At 36.2% G+C, this 20,927-nt stretch overlaps 1 protein-coding gene across 50 annotated transcripts in view; it reads left to right on the top strand.

Moving 5' to 3' along the window:
- LOC123680141 (Down syndrome cell adhesion molecule-like protein Dscam2) overlaps positions 1-20,927 on the top strand; it is a 109,506-nt gene that overhangs the window by 73,403 nt on the left and 15,176 nt on the right. For 32 of the 50 annotated variants that reach the window (XM_045617883.1, XM_045617882.1, XM_045617855.1 and 29 more), the window contains exons 10-11: positions 20,571-20,690; positions 20,751-20,924. In XM_045617883.1, the coding sequence (XP_045473839.1) occupies positions 20,571-20,690; positions 20,751-20,924 (294 nt within the window). Of the gene's footprint in view, positions 1-333; positions 622-1,006; positions 1,295-1,489; positions 1,775-4,066; positions 4,355-13,341; positions 13,630-18,044; positions 18,333-20,570; positions 20,691-20,750; positions 20,925-20,927 lie in introns of all 50 variants that reach the window. The other 18 variants (XM_045617871.1, XM_045617878.1, XM_045617877.1 and 15 more) reach the window with 6 other exon arrangements.

Genomic DNA, 20,927 nt, shown 5'->3' with positions numbered 1-20,927 from the left:
TCTATAGTAAAGACTGGGAAGAAATCAAGTACTTTAACCATAGATTCCGTTCAAGATAGACATGCTGGAACGTACACATGCGTAGCTCAGAATAGGGCTGGTAGTTCATCGTTTTCTACCGATTTACATGTCAACGGTATTGATATAATCACACTTATTTCTTAATTATTATTAAACCCCACCCAAAAATAACCTAACCTATGTCTTGAACCAATTTGATAAACGCTGTTTCTACTTCTAGTGATGCCAAATCCTAATCAGTGATATACGCATAGGCCTCTCATGCATATTCTCGTAAACCATGTCCACTTACAAGGAGTGTTCATTTTGCAGTTCTCCCACAAATTTCGCCTTTTGATACTGAAGAAGATAGCATCAATTCTGGAGATCCAGTTTCACTAACATGTAACGTACATAAAGGCGATATTCCAGTGAACATGACTTGGTACCTTAACGACAAACTTATTGGTAATCTAAATGATATCGCCATTGTAAAAGGTGGTAAAAGAATAAGTGTCTTGAACATCGAATCAGTTAGAGCTGAACATGCTGGAGTATACACATGTGTTGCACAGAATTTAGCAGGAAAAGCATCTTACTCGACTAATCTCAATGTCAATGGTCAGAAATATTTATTGCTTTTCTTTTTTGGATCTATCAACTATTCCCAACTCCTTCTTCCATTGTAATTTTTTTCCTGATTGGTGCTAGAAAACAACAGTATTCTGGGTTTGGTGGTCTTCTTCCAGTTCTATATAGCAGTTATTTCAACTTTTAAACACAGGCCTCTCATGAAAATAGCGTTAATTTGTTCTGTAATAGTAATTATTGCGTCATATCATTTGATATTCGATGAAAAAACAACCTATTTTGATAAATTGAAAAATCCTTTTTCTGCATAAGATACTGGTACCAATTTTTTTTATATTAACAACTACAACTGAAAGTAACCGACAATTCAATGAATCATCAGGTTAAAAAAAACACATACGAAATATATTTTCAGTTCTTCCTCAAATATCACATTTTGACAGCGGTGAAGACAGCATCAACTCAGGAGATTCTGTGTCATTTACCTGTAATGTACATAAAGGCGATACCCCAGTTAACATAACATGGTATTTGAATGGAGTATCAATAGATAATTTCAATGATATAACGGTTTCTAGAGGCGGTAAAAAAGTAAGCACACTTAATATCGACTCTGTACAAGCAGAACACACTGGAGTTTATACTTGTCAAGCTCAGAATCGTGCAGGAGCTTCATCTTATTCGACAACTCTCAATGTTAATGGTTAGAAAGAACACTTCATTAGTTTTACAACATCTGTTTTTCCTTTATTACCCTCACATTTCTCCATACACGAAGTTTTCAATTTTATGTGTTAGTGGTATTCTTCAAGGTTCTTTGTCGGCTCGTATTATTAACAAGTTCATGTTTATTCATTGGCTAATGCTTTTTTACTCAACGCGATTGTTTCGTCCACAGTTCTCCCAAATATAGCACCTTTCGATGTTGAAGAAAGTATTGATTCTGGTGAATCGGTATCTCTCACTTGTAACGTCCACAAGGGTGATTCACCTATCAATATAACCTGGTTCCTGAATGGAGAACCTATTCACGATACTTCAGATATATCTGTAGTAAAGACTGGCAAGAAGACAAGTGCTCTCACCATAGATTCCGTTCAAGATAGACATGCTGGAACGTACACATGCGTAGCTCAGAATAGGGCTGGTAGTTCATCGTTTTCTACTGATTTACATGTCAACGGTATTGATATAATCACTCTTGTTTATCATTAAACCTCACCCAAAAATAACCTAACCTAATTCTAAAACCAACTTGATGAACGCTGTTTCTACTTCTAGTGATTACAAATCCTAATTAGTGATATACGCATAGGCCTCTCATGCATCTTCTCGTAAACCATGCCCAATTTTACATGGAGTTCATTTTACAGTCCTTCCACAAATTTCTCCTTTCGATACTGAAGAGGACAGCATCAATTCTGGGGATCCTGTTTCACTGGCATGTAACGTACATAAAGGCGATATTCCAGTGAACATGACGTGGTACCTAAACGATAAACTTATTGGTAATCTGCCTGATATCACCATTGTGAAAGGTGGTAAAAGAATAAGCAACTTGAACATCGAATCGGTTAGAGCTGAACATGCTGGAGTATACACGTGTGTTGCTCAAAACTTGGCAGGAAAAGCATCTTACTCAGCTCATCTCAATGTCAATGGTCAGAAATAGTTATTGATTTTTTTTCAATCTTACATATAATCCCAACTTCATCCTCCTTCTATTGTAATTTTTTTCTGTTTGGTGCTAGAAAGCAAGAGTTTTCTGGTTTTGTTGGTCTTCTTCCAACTTTATACAGCAGTTCTTTCAACTTTTGAAAAAAGTGTTCCCTGAGTCATACACATTCCTGGGACATAATAGGGTTGTTCTATCCACAGTTCTTCCAAATATAACACATTTCGATGTTGAAGAAAGTATTGATTTTGGTGAATTTCTTGTAACGCCCACGAGGATGATTTACCTATCAATATAATCTGGTTCATGACACTGCAGATATATCTGTAGTGAAGACTGGCCAGAAAACAAGTTAGTGCTCTTACCATAGATTCCGTTCAAGATAGACGTGATGGAGCGTACACATGCGTAGCTCAAAATAGAGCTGGTAGTTCCACATTTTTTACCGATTTACATGTCAACTGTATTGATATATTCACTGTTGATACTTATTTCTTTATAACCTTCAAAACTTACCCAAGAATACCTCAACATTCTCAGGTACGTTAAACCAAACATTATGTTCATACTTCTGATCTGATACTACTGATCACAAATCCTAATTAGAGATATACGCATAGGACTCTCATGTATATTCTAGTGATCCATGTCCAAATTTATATGGACTTTATTTTCCAGTTCTTCCACAAATTTCTCCTTTCGATACTGAAGATGATAGCATCAATTCTGGAGATCCTGTTTCCATAACATGTACCGTACATAAAGGCGATATTCCAGTGAATATGACGTGGTACCTCAACGACAAACTTATTGGTGATCTGCCTGATATCACCATTGTGAAAGGTGGTAAAAGAATAAGCAACTTGAACATCGAATCAGTTAGAGCTGAACATGCTGGAGTATACACGTGTGTTGCTCAAAACTTGGCAGGAAAAGCATCTTACTCAGCTCATCTCAATGTCAATGGTCAGAAATAGTTATTGCTTTTGTTTTCTGGATTTTACCTATATTTCCACCTTCATCCTCCTTTCAGTGTAACAGTATGCTAGGTTTGGTGGCCTTTTTCTGGTTCAATATGGCATTTCTTCTATTTTTTTGGAACACGGGCTTCTCATGAAAATATTAGATATTTGCTCTGTGATAGCACATTGAAATGAATTAAATTATTGGCTTTCAAACAAATTCGCACGACATATATTTTCAGTTCTTCCTCAAATATCGCATTTTGACAGCGGTGAAGACAGCATCAACTCAGGAGATTCAGTTTCATTTATCTGCAATGTACATAAAGGAGATACACCACTAAACATAACATGGTATTTGAACGGAGTATCAATCGACAATTTCAATGATATAACAGTCTCTAGAGGTGGTAAAAAAGTGAGCACCCTAAATATCGACTCAGTACAAGCTGAACATTCTGGAGTGTATACATGTCAAGCTCAGAATCGTGCAGGATCTTCATCCTATTCAACAACTCTCAATGTTAATGGTTAGAAAGATTAATGTTTGTCGTCTTCTCACCTCATATACTCCCAAACGTGGATATCCATTCTCCTTTTTCTTATTCCCGATGAAACCGAAATTCAAAGTAGGAATGTCATTCAGCATCGATTATTTTAGCCTCAAAACTGAAATTTGGAATTCTGATACCTAACTATAAATTTAGAAAAAACATAATATCTTCTAAAATATGAATTTCCAAGATTATAAACTGGTACCGATTAAATTCTCATACATAACCTCACCTAAGTAATAATCGACAATATAATCAAATACTGGGCATCAAATTGTTTTCAGTTCTTCCTCAAATATCACATTTTGACAGCGGTGAAGACAGCATCAACTCTGGAGATTCAGTGTCTTTCACATGTAATGTACATAAAGGCGACACCCCAGTGAACATAACATGGTATCTGAACGGTGTGGTGGTAGACGATTTCAACGACATAACTATATCTAGAGGTGGTAAAAAAGTGAGCATGCTTAACATTGACTCGGTACAAGCGAGGCATTCTGGGATATACACTTGTCTTGCTCAGAACCGTGCAGGAGCTTCATCTTATTCAGCAAGTCTCAACGTTAACGGTTAGAAAAGACATTACGATTGCCCATTTGTGTGAACTAATAATTCTTTCCCTTATACCCATTCTTATTCCTCATCAAACTAGAATTCTAGACAAGGATATTATCCGGCATCGATCTTTGCAACTTGTATATATAGAACATTGAATTCTCAAAAAAAAAAAAATTGAAAATGAAAGTTAAAAAAAAATTAAATAAAAAAGTAACGTCAAAACCTATATATTGAACTGCTTTCAAATGCAAATATTTGTGTTTCGCAGTGCCCCCACACATCTTATCCTTTGATTTCGAGGGCAAACTCAACTCGGGAGACAGTACACAACTGACTTGTTACGTGAGCAAAGGAGATGTTCCTGTTAACATAACCTGGACATTGAACGGTCAGGATATCGGCAACTTTGCCGAGATAAACACAATGCAGATAGGCTCAAGGACAAATCTTCTCACCATAAATTCTGTTGGGAGCGAGCATGCAGGAAATTACACTTGTTGGGCTTCCAATAAAGTTGCGGAGACGTCTTATACCGCACAACTGTTTATAAACGGTATTTGAATAGGATTTCTCGGTCTTTTTTCTCTTTAGTTTAATTTCCTTATCCTGAATTATCCCTTATCTACTGGAGTCCAAGGAAGTTTGACATTTGAGAAATCGGTAAATAGTATTCTTCTTTTATGTACAGGGTGGGCATATTTCGATGTTTTAGCACTACAACTTTTAAACCAGAGGTGATAGACAAAATCTGATACCCACTTCTCGATCTCTTTTTCTGAGAAACTAACAAGGGTAGTATTCATTTTTGGCCACCTTCTTTTGTTTTCGAGTTATAAGCGAAAATTGGAAAAATGGCGATATCGAAAAACATTCATATCTCCGTTGATATTGATGATAGAGCTCTGAAATTTAAACATTATACAGGCACTTTTTCACGTAGAATCCAGTGGCGTACTCGTATCTTCAAAAGGGTTTTTAATTACGAAGCTATGACCCAAAGTTATGTTTTTTTAAATGGGAACACTATATTTCTGTGACATTTTTTGAAAGTTTAATTTTTCCTGATTTCAAAAATATATAACATCATATGGTTCGTATCAATATAAATAATAGAAAATGGTGAAAAACCTTTTTTTACCTAAGATTCTCATTATTTCTATGGTTTCAACTGTTGATGAGCACAGAAAAATTGAGCTTCCTATAACAAGAGAAGTGTCCTTCCGTTGATCTGATTTTTTCCATGATTTTCAGTAATTCCCTTCGTAATTAAATTGTTCAATCATATATGCATTGTTTCATCTGCTATTTGAAATGGATTGGTATAGTATATCCAAAGTCACTTGGAGGAAGATGAATATTTCAATTATACAAGGTTTGTCCAAGTTTCCAGAAATTCCTTTGGGCCCAGTGAATTTATTGCCTAACAATACTTTTAGATAAACCCCGGTATTTTGCAGATCGCGGTATCCACTTCAAAGGTGCATCTATGGCCAAGAGTTCTTATGGAATAGTTCAAGTGACTTCGAATAAACTGTGCGTATTCAATCTGGAGACCTATGAAAATAATCTTCTGATGCATCCATCTCATTACAGCTCTTTCGATTGAAACAATCGATCCCGTGGATCTTTTCGTTATTTCCGAATCTATTTTTAGATGAAAAATTTATAAAATATGCCTCGATTCGAATTTTGTATAAATTAGTAAAAAGCATAGAAATAATCAGATTGATGGAAGGACACTACTCTTGTTATAGGAAGCTCAATTTTTCTGTGCTCATCAACAGTTGAAACCATAGAAATAATGAGAATCTTAGGTAAAAAAAGGTTTTTCACCATTTTCTATTATTTATATTGATACGAACCATATGATGTTATATATTTTTGAAATCAGGAAAAATTAAGCTTTCAAAAAATGTCACAGAAATATAGTGTTCCCATTTAAAAAAACATAACTTTGGGTCATAGCTTCGTAATTAAAAACCCTTTTGAAAATACGAGTACGCCACTGGATTTTACGTGAAAAAGTGCCTGTATAATGTTTAAATTTCAGAGCTCTATCACCAATATCAACGGAGATATGAATGTTTTTCGATATCGCCATTTTTCCAATTTTCGCTTATAACTCGAAAACAAAAGAAGGTGGCCAAAAATGAATACTACCCTTGTTAGTTTCTCAGAAAAAGAGATCGAGAAGTGGGTATCAGATTTTGTCTATCACCTCTGGTTTAAAAGTTGTAGTGCTAAAACATCGAAATTTGCCCACCCTGTACTCTGAATCTTCGTCCACTTTGTAACAGAAGACTTATAACTTCTCGTTAATAGTGTATTGTATTTGTTGGAAAAAATGATCAATTAACCTAGATCATAGAATGCCAATGACAAATTCTGAAATAGAACACAAACCTAACACAGAGTTTTCAGTGTTAATTAACCTATAAGTGGGATATGTTAACCTATGAATGTAGGATCCAATTATTGTTCCCTGTAAATGATTGCGATGGTCAACCGGATGCTTGGAGACCTATTAGTTTCTTTTAGTGTCGAGGGTATGACAGTTTCAATTGATTTACAGGGAACGAATTGTTATTGTACATAATGTAAAAAGTATGTGTTATTCTTCGGGGTGTCGAAGATGTGTCATGTCGGTTGTAAATCTTAAGAGACTTACTGGGGTTGGGAAAGCTCGAGAACAAGACGGTTGTACCAGATGTGTTACATCTGTTTATCAGGTTCTAGTCCTTCTAGAATATTCGATTTCCAGGAATCCGCGAAGATCTTTGTAGGCGGTACGGCAAAGCTCTTATTGGACTAGGGGATGGTATTTTCCCCTAAGGGTGTGGCCAAGACGAAAAGAAGGGAGGTCAATATTCGAGACAGGGTAGTTCCAATCGGTAGAGACACAGTTTAACTTGAGTCGAAGACGAGTCGAGTTCGGGCGGTCAACTTAAGACGAAAAGACGTTTCGCGTACTAGATTAAGACGAGTCGCGAACAAGTTGAAGACGAGACGACCGAAAACTTAAAGTACAACGAAGACGTGATAATCGAAGACGTTTCGAGTAATTAACACTCGAGTTGAAGACGAAATTCATTACCGTAGTGAGAAACTTAATTAAGACGTAATTAAGATCTTCTCAATACTGAGTTTGTACTGTATAATTGTGGCTTTGTTAATAGATGTAAATAATTCAAAAGAATTTAATTATTACAAATCCAACAAAGTAACGAAGAAGAAGACGAAAGGCCAGGTAATCGAATCATACCTCTAGACGATCGATTAACCAAGCCTACATAAATGTCAATTGTCAAAATTTAATCGAATATAGTTAAATTGAATTTAATGATGGTTATGCTCTTGAGATTGTCTTAGTGACACTCAAAAAAACTGTGCTATCGTGTTTGTATCTTTCTGGATGTAGATGACGCTCAATCATGATATCTATGCCGATTTAAAATGTGCCTTTTCACCAGTATTGCCAAAAATCAAACCGTTCAGCTTTGGAGAGGAGCCGTCCTTCGTCGGAGATAGTACGTCCATACAATGTACTCTATTTCACGGCGATTTACCGGTTGAATTCTCTTGGATGCTAAATGGAAAAGTTATCCCATCCGATCTGAGCATCAGCATAGGATCTTTCGGGAAGAAAACTTCTGTCGTTAACATCGATTCGATCAGAGCTGAACACGCTGGAAATTATACTTGTCTGGCTTCCAACAGAGCTGGAATGTCCTTTTATTCGACAGAACTCGTCGTGAAGGGTAAAATTGTGTACTTTCTTGATGGTAGAATTTTTCTCAGATCCACGTCCTCCCCATAGTAACTTCGATTCTCAAATCCAAGATCATCTCCTTATTTTTTAGTGTTTTATGATGGCTGTTATCTAGGTCTTTCCGAATGTCCTTTTTCTACAAAACTCCGTTTTTCATCTCGCTGAAGTCCAATGAACCATAGTAATAATATGAACATTATGTATGCGCATCCGCCATTCTGTTACTTTGGGTAAAATTAATGATCCCGTCGCATCCACCATTTCGCTCTTTCCATGAGAATTAAATATAAGCTTTTCTCGCCAGTTCTGCCGAAGATCAAACCGTTCAGCTTCGGCGATGAAGCTTCCTCGGAGGGCGAGAGCACTTCGATCCAATGCACGCTTTCTCTCGGAGATTCTCCAGTAACTTTCTCATGGATGCTTAATGGAAAAGCTATTGCTTCTTTCTATTATCAAATCTACCATGAAATTTATACAATTCTATAATACCAGAAATTATCCTAACCTAACATAACCTAACATCTTGCGCTAGTTTTACCCAGGATAACTCCGTTCAGTTTCGAGGACAACCCTGTACACTCCGGTCAGTTCGTTTAAGTGATATGCACAGCTTCAGAAGGAGACATGCCTATTTCTTTCTTGTGGAAACTCAACGAAAACGTCATCCAAAATACACCGGAAGTGACAATCTCACCTATGGGAAGAAGAACGTCATCGTTAACCATAGAGTCCGTCACTTATAACCACGCTGGAACGTACACTTGCGAGGCATCGAATTCGGCGGGCCAAACAGCGTACCTTGCGGAACTCCAAGTCAATGGTTTATTGAATATTTGTATTTTGTTGTATTAGTGATTAAATCCTTTCAATTTTTTTTTCTTCCTGATAAGGTTTGTGCTTTTTAGTTCCTCCTCAAATCGCCCATTTTGAATTTGAATCTCAGAGCCACTTCGAAAGATTCCTCCTTTCCATGGTAACTTCGATTCTCAAATCCAAGATCATCTCTTTATTTTTTATTGTTTTATGATGGCTTTTATCTAGGTCTTTCCGAATGTCCTTTTTCTACAAAACTCCGTTTTTCATCTCGCCGAAGTCCAATGAATCATAGAAATAATATAAACATAACGTATGCGCATCCGCCATTCTGTTACGTTGGACATCAAATTAATGGTCCCGGCGCATCCACCATTTCGCACGTTCAATGATAATTAAATATAAGCTTTTTTCGCCAGTTCTGCCGAAGATCAAACCGTTCAGCTTCGGCGAGGAGGCTTCCTCGGAGGGTGAGAGCACTTCGATCCAATGCACGCTTTCTCTCGGAGATTCTCCAGTAACTTTCTCATGGATGCTTAATGGAAAAGCTATACCGTCTGATTTGAACGTCAATGTCGCCTCATTTGGGAAGAGAACTTCCGTAATTAACATCGATTCCATTAGTGCACAGCATGCTGGGAATTACACGTGTTTAGCGTCGAATAGGGGTGGCATGTCCCATTTTACAGCCGAGCTGGTTGTTAAGGGTATATTAAAGCAATTATTGTAGATGCATAGATTGGAAAGTTTTTAGTTTATATATTTCTACCTCCTCCATTTTGTCCCGTAACGTTGTTAACGTCTCAATTGATTCACCAACCCTCAATTATTAATTTTAGTTTTACCAAAAATTCAACCCTTCACTTTTGGTGATGAACCTACCTTCATGGGTGAGACCATATCGGTGCAATGTACTCTGTCTGTCGGAGATCTTCCAGTCGCTTTCTCTTGGATGCTGAATGGAAGACCAATCACTCCAGAACTGAACATCAACGTTGGTTCCTTCGGCAAAAAAACATCAGTGTTGAATATTGACTCCATTGGTTATCAACACTCAGGAAATTATACTTGTTTGGCTTCAAACAAAGCTGGACTTGCCCATTATGCTGCCGAGCTTGTTGTTAAGGGTACTCTTCACTGTTGAACTATTTCTTGTTTGTAGTTTCGATTATTTATTTATTACCTTTCAATCCTGATATCCCCATATACCATATTCTTCAAAATAACTATATTACCCCACACCATATTCTTCAAAATGACTGTATTACCATATACCATATTCTTCAAAATGACTGTTATCTAAAGATCTCAAAAAGGATTGCTAATACTATTTTATATTGTTTGGAATAAAGCTATGAGTAGGCTTATTGCAATCTGCAATCACTCGTGATTGTATTTTTTCTCTTTTTCTATACTGCTTATGAGATATAACTATGCTCAACCTAGTTGGCTTGAAAGGGTGAACAAAGAATGTTGGTTTATTGAAATCAAGGTTTCTGCTCAGTATTCGTTAATGTTGAAAATAAACTAAGATGTCAAAGACCAAATGATCATGGTTAAAGATCTTTATTAGATATCAAAGATCCCTATTCTTGTGAGGGTACAAATTGATTTTCCGGTAAAACTCATTCTTGCGATAATATTGACTGGTGTGTTTCTTGCGGACACTATATAATTCAAATGTGATCGATTCAACTACCTGGATGCTATGTAACAAAATACCTAGATAAACCCAAGCTAATCTATCCATATCATAGATTAATCGGAAAAAACTTAACCTCAATCTCTCTCCTAGTACTTCCTAGAATCACCCCGTTCAGTTTCGAAGACAACCCTGTACATTCCGGTCAATTCATACAAGTGATGTGCACAGCGACCGAAGGAGACGTGCCAATCACCTTCAAGTGGATACTGAACGAGAAAATCATTCAAAACTCACAGGAAATAACAATTTCTCCATTAGGAAGAAGGACTTCGACTTTAACTATTGAATCTGTCAATTACAATCATGCTGGTACTTATGTTTGCGAAGCCTTCAATTCAGCTGGAGGAACATCGTACATGGCCGAGTTGCAAGTCAATGGTTAAATGATATTTCTATTTGAAATTTTTTTTTGCTTGATGTTATTTCCCTTCTTTCTTTCTACCATGAAACTTTTTCAATCCAGGCACACCTCTATTGAAATTATCTCAAACTTTCCACAACCAATGCCTAACCAAAAATTTTTTTTTGACCCTCAAAAAAAGAATGTAACTTTCAGTCCCACCACAAATAGCACACTTCGAATTTGGTGAAGATCCCATAGACTCTGGGGATATGGTCACCGTCGTTTGTTCCATTCACAAAGGTGATTTTCCCATCAACATTTCCTGGACTTTGAACGATAGGAAAATACCCGAGCAAAGCGGTATAAATATCATGAAAACTAATAGGAAAGTCAGCCAATTGAATATAGATGCGGTCAAGGCTGAACACGCTGGGAAATATACCTGTTTAGCCAAAAATAAAGCTGGCGAATCTGCTTTCTCTTCGTTCCTACGCATAAATGGTACCTAAAATTGTTAATAACTGTAATTCGTAGTTTTACGCTTGATTTTTTTTTTATAACAACCTCATTTCTATTTTTCCAACAAAAACCAACACTATTGCGTCTTTCTATTATCAAATCTTCCATGAAAGTTATACAATTCTATAATACCAGCAATTATCCTAACCTAACATCTTGCGCTAGTTTTACCCAGGATAACTCCGTTCAGTTTCGAGGACAACCCTGTTCACTCTGGTCAGTTCGTTCAAGTGATATGCACAGCTTCAGAAGGAGACATGCCTATTTCTTTCTTGTGGAAACTCAACGAAAACGTCATCCAAAATACACCGGAAGTGACAATCTCACCTATGGGAAGAAGAACGTCATCGTTAACCATAGAGTCCGTCACTTATAACCACGCTGGAACGTACACTTGCGAGGCATCGAATTCAGCGGGCCAAACAGCCTACCTTGCGGAACTCCAAGTCAATGGTTTATTGAATATTTGTATTTTCTTGTATTAGTGATTATGTCCTTTCAGTTTTTGTTTTTTTTTTCTCCCTGAGATGGTTTTTGCTTTCTAGTTCCTCCTCAAATCGCCCTATTCGAATTTGGTGAAGATCCCCTCAATTCTGGAGACATGGTAACTGTGATTTGTTCGATTAACAAGGGAGACTTTCCTATAGAGATCTCTTGGACGTTGAACGATCAAGAGATCTCAAAGGATAGTGGTATTACCATTTTGAAAACTAGCAAGAGGGTTAGTCAACTGAATATTGATGTAATAAAGGCTGAACACGCTGGAAAATATACTTGTTTGGCTAAAAATAAGGCAGGATTGTCAGAATATTCTTCTCAGCTACGTATAAATGGTATATTATGATGGTGTATTTCTTAAAAAATATGAATGAATGTATTGCATGATATTTCTCCCTTTGTCCTATTGATATTATCGACTTTTTTCCTACTATTGTCTGTTTTCGTTTCATTCGTAGTGGCTCCAAAAATACAGCATCTTAATTTCGAAGACAATCCTGTAGAGTCAGGAGGTTATGCTACAGTTCAATGTACTGTACCTATTGGGGACTTACCTCTGAAGATAACCTGGAAATTCAATAACGGCAGTATCGATCTTGTATCAGGTGTAACGATAACATCACTTGGCAGAAGAAGTAGTTCTTTGATAATCGAATCAGTGTCCTACAAACACTCCGGACTTTACACCTGTATCGCAGAAAACAAAGTTGGCGTTACTGAATATGAAACAGTGTTAAATGTCAACGGTTAGTCGAAATTGAGATTTTTTTTTGCTTAGCTTTTCGACTCCTTTTTCAACATTCCTTATACTATACCCTGAATCGGATGATAAATCTACACAATTTCTTTCATAAATATCAAAACGAATATTAACATATGTGGCCTCTCATAGAATTCTACAATCCTCACTGGTATTCGAATATAAAAACTTGAGTTTATTCTTCGTAGTTGCTCCAAAAATCCACCATTTCACATTCGAAGAGAACCCTGCCGAATCTGGAGGTTACGCCACTGTTCAATGTACAGTGCCTATCGGAGATTTACCCCTGAAAATTCACTGGAAATTCAACAACGAAGACATACAGTCTGTTCGAGGAGTTACCATCACTTCTGTCGGTAGAAGAAGTAGCTCCTTATCCATAGAATCTGTCACATATCAACATGCAGGAAATTATACTTGTATTGGTGAAAATAAGGTTGGCAAGACTGAATATTCAACTGCTTTGAACGTCAACGGTTAGTCGGTGGAGCAAAAGTATATTTTGAACCCTCATCTTTACGAATTTTGTTGAAATCATGATCACAACCCTAATACCTCTTTTCCTAATGAATTTTGATATTTTTTTCTCAGTGTCACCGAAAATTCACCATTTCGATTTCGAAGATAACCCTGCGGAATCAGGTGGTTACGCCACTGTTCAGTGTACTGTTGCTGTGGGTGATTTACCCTTAAAGATCACTTGGAATTTTAACAACGAAAGTATTTCTAATGTTGGGGGAATAACCATCACTTCTGTTGGCAGGAGAAGTAGCTCTGTTATTATTGACTCAGTCACGTACAAACATGCTGGGGTTTATACCTGCATAGCTGAAAATAAAGCTGGCGTTGCCCATTATAGTACTGTTCTAAATGTCAATGGTTAGTGAAGGAGTTGTCAAAATACTTCATTGGTATTCTTAGATGTTCTTATTTAGTGTTAACGTCTTTTGCTTTATGCTTTTTCATTGATTTCCCCTGAATTCCATTTCTCTTTCTTTACCAAACTTCATTTTCAAGAGGAAATTTTGCAAAGCAGCAACAACACCACCGAAAAATAACATTCTAAGACAATATTCACTTTCGTAAAAATATTTGTGTTGGTACTCATGCGTAGCGTTTCATCCTAGTTGCACCAAAAATACATCCCTTCAGTTTCGAAGAAAACCCTTCAGAATACGGAAGTTTTGCTTCAGTTCAATGCACCGTAGCTGTCGGAGATCTTCCCTTGAAAATAGATTGGAAAATCAACAACAGAAGCATAAATTCTGTAGTTGGAATAACAGTTGGTTCTGCAAACAGAAGGAGCAGTACCTTATCTATCGAATCTGTATCTTATGAACATTCAGGAGATTATACGTGTGTAGTTGAGAACAAGGTTGGCAAAACTGAACTGACAACCACTTTGAATGTCAACGGTTAGTTTGTAGTCTCTTTCATAGAAGAGATCTCACTGTATTTTTTTTGTGCGCACAGTCCTTTCTTCCAATGTTTCTTAAGTTTATAAGTTTTTACTTTATTTATCCCCTGACAATTATTTTCTGCTATTATTATCGATATTATTTTTTCAATCACAGTGGCGCCAAAGATACACCACATGAATTTTGAAGATAACCCTGTCGAATCAGGCAGCTACGCTACTGTTCAATGTACTGTAGCTATAGGGGATTTACCTTTAAAAATATCTTGGAAATTCAACAATGACAGTATCGATACTCTCAAAGGAATATCAGTGATATCTGTCAATAGGAGAAGCAGCACTTTATCTATAGAACCTGTCACTTATCAACACGCTGGATATTATACGTGTATTGGTGAAAATAAGGTTGGCAGAACTGAAATCGCCACAACTTTGAATGTTAACGGTTAGTTTTATTGTGGATGCAGTTTTTTTTGGCAGTTACAATTTTTGTTTCTAGTTTGATTCCTCTACCAATCACTCGGTTCCTTGAATGTACTTTACCCGATCTTGTTAACACAGTTCATGGTCTCATTAGAAGTGTTTCCGGTTACAGTTTCTGCTACCATTGCGATATAACTTTGGGTGAATCTGTGCTTCCTATCAGTACCATTTACTTTTTTTTTTAATCCCTAACTAACACACTTATGAAGCTAATATCTTGGTCTACAGTTGCTCCGAAAATACATCATTTAAATTTCGAAGAGAACCCTGTTGAATCAGGGGGGTATGCCACGGTGCAGTGTTCTGTTGTTGCTGGAGATCTACCGCTTAAGATTCATTGGGAGTTCAACAACGCTGATATGGATTCTGTTAAAGGAATCACTGTTGGTTCTGCCAACAGAAGAAGTAGCACTATATCTATAGAATATGTGTCTTACGAACATGCTGGAAATTACACTTGCATAGTCGAGAATAAGGTTGGCAGAACTGAGCAAACTGCCACGCTAAATGTCAACGGTCAGTGGACCCAACTATACGTTTCCTTTTAGTTTTATCGTAATTCGTTGAATTCCTTCCTCTTATATCCCTACTAAAGTACAATCTTCATGGTTCAATTTGATCTGTAGCCTTTTCCTAACACCTCATATTCTTTGTATAGTGGAACCAAAGATACACCATCTCAACTTCGAAGATAACCCTGTAGAATCAGGAGGATATGCAACAGTTCAGTGCACAGTATCTGTTGGTGACTTGCCCCTAAAATTCACTTGGAAATTCAACAATTTGAACATCGATTCCTTATCTGGCATAACCATTGGATCTGTCAGCAGACGCAGTAGCTCCTTGTCCATTGAATCTGTATCTTACCAACACGCTGGAAACTACACTTGCATCGGTGAAAATAAGGTTGGCAAAGCTGAACTTACTGCTGCTTTAAATGTCAACGGTTAGGATCGTCGTTAATTCTTGCTTCCTTCATTGTTTTTATTTTTTGCTTTCAGTTCGTGTATTCGTTACAGTTTTATTCATTTTCCCAGCCCCTCTCTTTTCAGATGCTAACTTGATTGATTTTTCTTCGAAATGTTGTTTCTACGAGAAATCCGATGATACATATTCCATTCATCCTTCCTCGCAACAACTTGTAAACAATCAAAACAGACTTATTTTTTCTTCAAGGTATATCATGATGGTAAATGATTGATTGGTGAAATGTTGGTTCTCATTCTTTCGTAAATTTCTTTTTGAAACTATAATCGTCAATGTTTTTACTAAAGCATTGAAAATCGATGTTGACAGTTCTGCCAAAGATCTCACCTTTCTTTTTCGACGGAAGTCCTCTCCATGAAGGCCACTACACCCAAGTAACCTGTCTAGCTGCAGAAGGTGACCTTCCAATTGACTTCAGCTGGTTTTTTGAAGAATACGAACTGGCCAAATACGGTTACAACGAAATCAGTGCTACCAAAGTAGGAAAACGTAGCTCAATGTTAACAATTGAATCGGTTACGTACAGAAACTCAGGCAACTACAGTTGTAAAGCAAGAAACGCAGCTGGTGAAACTTCTTATAATGCACAGCTTCTTGTTAATGGTTAATACCTGCATATATACTTACGTTATTTTTGATATTCTCGTCTTCCCAGTTTGTCCCAAAATACTTCAGTATATATCGAAAGACAACCTTATAGATTAAGGTTTCTAACCTGATCAAAATATATAATCAGCAAATGGTCAAAGTCTAGCAGAACTGAATTTGGATAACATTTCTTAAGTTCAAATTATTGTTCAAGAATGATATTTTTCCTAGCGTCCCCTAAGGTTGCACCATTTGCCTTCGAAGGCAGTCCTCTCCAAGAAGGCCAGTACACCCAAGTGAACTGTTTTGCAGTAGAAGGTGATCTGCCGATCTCTTTCTCATGGTTATTAAATGGTGATAAAATTGACCGATACACTGAGATAAGCACGTCAAAGATAGGAAAACGCAGCTCTATGTTATCCATAGAATCAGTTTCATACGTGAATTCCGGAAACTATAGTTGTTTAGCTAGTAACGCAGCTGGGGAAGCTTCCTACACAACCCAGCTTCTTGTTAATGGTTATTATTCTTTTATATCGTTAGCTATTTATGTTTCTTTTATCCTAGTTGCTCCAAAGATTCATCAATTCATGTTCGAAGAAAATCCTATTGAAACTGGTGCTTACGCCACTGTTCAATGTACTGTTGGTGTTGGAGACTTACCGATGAAAATATCTTGGATGTTTAACTCTAAGAACATAGACACTCTGTCTGGTGTGAGGATAGTCTCCGTTAGTAGAAGGAGTAGTACTTTATCCATTGAATCTGTTTCTTATGAACATGCCGGTAACTACACTTGTGTAGGGGAAAATAAGGTTGGCAGGACTGAACATAGTACTACCTTAAACGTCAACGGTTAGTCGATGTCAAGAATATCCGGAATCTCTAGTTTTAATGTCTACCCTATCCAAAAAGATTCTCCTAGAAGTCATTTCGTAATTTTTCAAAATTTCTTCTTCACTCAGTGGTTCCAAGGATTCAACACTTCACATTCGAAGACAGCCCACTTCAAGAAGGCCAGTATACGCAGGTCAACTGTTTGGCTGCTGAAGGAGATCTTCCTATAAGTTTCTTCTGGTTCTTGAACGATGAAAATTTAGGGTTTCATTCTGATATATCCATCTCTAAAGGAGGCAGGAGAAGTTCAATGCTAACAATAGAAGCTGTATCTTACAGAACTTCCGGAAATTATAGTTGCATCGCCAAGAACAAGGCTGGCGAAACGAAATATACAACTGAACTTCTCGTTAATGGTTAATATTTTGGTGTTGCTTATTTTGATCTATTGGTTTCTCAAAGTGAATCCTGGGTTGTTTGTCCCTTTATTAAGTTTTGTTGATTTAGTTGGTCTTTCAATATTAGTCCTCGGGAAAGATATTCTGCAAGTTTTTATTGATAACCTGTCAAACCTAAAAAAAGTCCCAGAATGTACTATTAAAAAATGTTTTTATGTGAATCACAGTACATTTTGTGTATGTACGCTTCAATATAGAACTAGTTTTCACGAAGAGCTAGGTTATTTACATGAAAATATTTCCGTGTATTCAGTTTTCATTTGTCTTTCATATCACCAAATAAACGGCAGCAGAAAAAATGCTCTACGAGGGTATTTAAGGCTCCTGAATCTAAAAAGTATTCTATATTGTTAACACCTGTCACAACAAATGTATACACTGAAAAACAGACTGACAGACGAAAATAGATGACACATTAATGTCAATCTATGACAGAAACTAGACCATATATGCTTGGCCATAGAACATCCAAATCAACAAGTGGTCTATTTGGATAATACCAAATGGTATAATTGTTTTTACAGTTCTGCCCCACATTGTACCTTTCACCTTCGGTGAAAACCCAGTGCATTCTGGTCAAACCACCCAGGTGACCTGTCTAGTATCAGAAGGCGATCTACCCCTAAACGTTACGTGGACCTTTCAAGGAAGAAGTGTCGAATCGCTATCAGGGGTTAGTACCACGAAAATAGGCAAAAAGGCATCGCTTCTTCTCATCGATTCGGTTGTCGATACTCACCAAGGGCAATATACGTGTACCGCTATGAATAGAGCTGGCTATGCTAACTATACCACTTCATTAGATGTCTATGGTAGAGTTCCCCATTTTGATGGATTACTTGTTTCTATGGTTCATTCTCTAATACCGCTTCCACTCGCACTCTGTGATATATTAATCGCTTTCTATGGGCGGAAAGCTGGCCTTGGAATACCCTGCTTGTAAAATAACATTCGCAGAAAAAATGATTTATGATGTTCATCTCTGGTTTTACACATTTGAACGAAGTTAGACTTATCACTGTAAAATATTTCTGCTGAGTAGGCTATTTGATAGTATATTCTAAAACAAGTTGCAGAATGAGCTTCTATTCCAACACGAATGCGAAATTCGAACACATGAGTGTTGGAATTGCCTTCTGAAACGAGTATTAGACGATATTTTCTCTATTTCAGTCAAGTTTTGTGAAATATTGTCGAAATTCAATGAAAAAATCAGATTATACATCCTAGTGACTTTTGCATTGTATCTTGTCAGTTGGTGTGACTGTTACGAAAATTGACAGATCATGAAATTTGAATCGTACGTTTCAAATTTTGCAATAATTTATAATTACGCATTAAATTTGCGAATTGTCTGACGGAATCAATTTAACACCACCAGAATTAAGAGAAATTGCGAATAATGTTGCAAATCATTTCACTATATCCAAATTAATATTGACAATTGACGTGTGTTGAAACTTGATAGAATCGGAAGTCAGTGTAGACAACCACAAATCGAAAAATATAACTGAAAACAATGCTGTAATGAGTTCATTACTGCAGTGTTTTGAGTACTGTAATGAACTTATTACGATACTGAAATAGAGAAAAATGATTACAATTTCTTTTGGTTCATGAAACTGTTTTAACGTAAGGAGGTATTTCCGAGGCCAGATCTTCTGCTGAATACTTCAGTAACCTCAGGCCAACTCCAAATTAAGAAGGAAAAATGAAAACTTTCCATATCGTCTATGTGAATTTTTCTCCTCTGAACAGATTCGAACATTTCTGTGCCTGCAGTTATTGGCGCTCTTGGTTTCTGGTTAGTTTAAGCTGAGATGTAAATAACAGGCACAAATAACAAACAATAGGCTCTTTCTGTCATCTGTAAATAATATCCTGTCGATGTTTATCGGTTGGTGAAGATCCTGGCTGTACTCCTTTCAATATCCTCTGTCTCCTGCACCTCGAAGCCAGGATTTAGGGACTTCCTGTTATCCACAAATCCCGCACTATTTATCTTTAATTTTTCACTTCAATGCATGCTTTTAGTTCTTCACGTCACTTTTTTTTGGTTGTGTTTAATTTTAGCGCAGAACCTAATATGACAAATTGAGTTATAGTTATTACTTTCACTTATAATCTATCAATTTTAATGAATTCAACATTAGTTGGGGAAATACTTAAATATATTGCAGTATAAAATATTTAAATTGAATTATATTATTGACAAAATGAACTAATACACTTATCATCTAATTTAAATATTTCTTGTGTAAAAAAATTTACCTACATTTATCTTCAAAAAATGTTTTTACTAAATCCTAAATAACTAATATTCTTTAAGAATATTCTTGTGTTTTATATTGGAGTTCATCCTGATTCAATTTTTCATCATTGTTAAACGATTGGAAATAAATAAAATGTAAACATTGTTTTAAGTGACAAATTCATAAATAAAAACTGGAAATTCAAGATTATTAGGTTCTGCTCATAGAAATGGGAAAAATGGCAAATATCTAAGTTCTTAATGATTCAATAAAAAAGTATAAATAAATTTTAAAAAAAGTATGAAGTAAATAAAGTACAATTATTGATTGAGCAGATAATCTCATGTTATTATAAATATTTTTTTTTTCATATAAAAGCAGTTGCTGTATTATGCTCAATTTTCGAATTGCCATTTTTAACATTTTGCTTTTTGTTGTTAACATAAAAGGATGTAGAATGGAAATGCTGAATACTTTTTCAAACATTTATATTATATCTGAAAGTTATTTTCAATTTTTGAATATTCAAGCTTATAAAGAATTTATTATTGTCTACAACATTATAGGAATTTTCTCCAAATAAATCTCAAATTAATTTTTCACCACATGTATTCCTATTGAAAATATTAACGCAAAATCATCTGTTTCATTCAATCACCTCAAAAAGCAACATTTTCTAAAAGATTCAAGATTTAAAAAAATTTTAAACAGCATATTCATTCGAAATCCTTTACTTCATGCATGCATTAACAACTCAAGGCAAAAAAGACCACAATACTGACCAGATGATTTTTTTAGTGCCACCAAGGTGGATTTTAGAACCAACAGACAAAGCTTTTGCTCAAGGTTCTGATGCGGCTGTAGAATGCAAAGCCGATGGTTTCCCAAAACCAGTTGTTACTTGGAAGAGAGCTACAGGTAAATGAAAAAACAACAAATAAATTTAATGCATCAATTAAATATTTTGTAATTTTCTAGGCGTATCTCCCGGAGATTACAAAGATTTCAAGCCAAACAATCCCGATATAAAAGTTGAAGATGGCACATTAACAATCAATAATATACAGAAGAACAACGAAGGTTATTATCTTTGTGAAGCTTTCAATGGAATCGGCTCAGGTTTATCAGCAGTTATTTTGATCAGTGTACAAGGTG

The sequence above is a fragment of the Harmonia axyridis genome, chromosome 5 (assembly GCF_914767665.1).
Source record: "Harmonia axyridis chromosome 5, icHarAxyr1.1, whole genome shotgun sequence".
Taxonomy (NCBI): Eukaryota; Metazoa; Arthropoda; class Insecta; order Coleoptera; family Coccinellidae; genus Harmonia; species Harmonia axyridis.
This window is presented reverse-complemented; position numbering and strand designations above follow the sequence as displayed.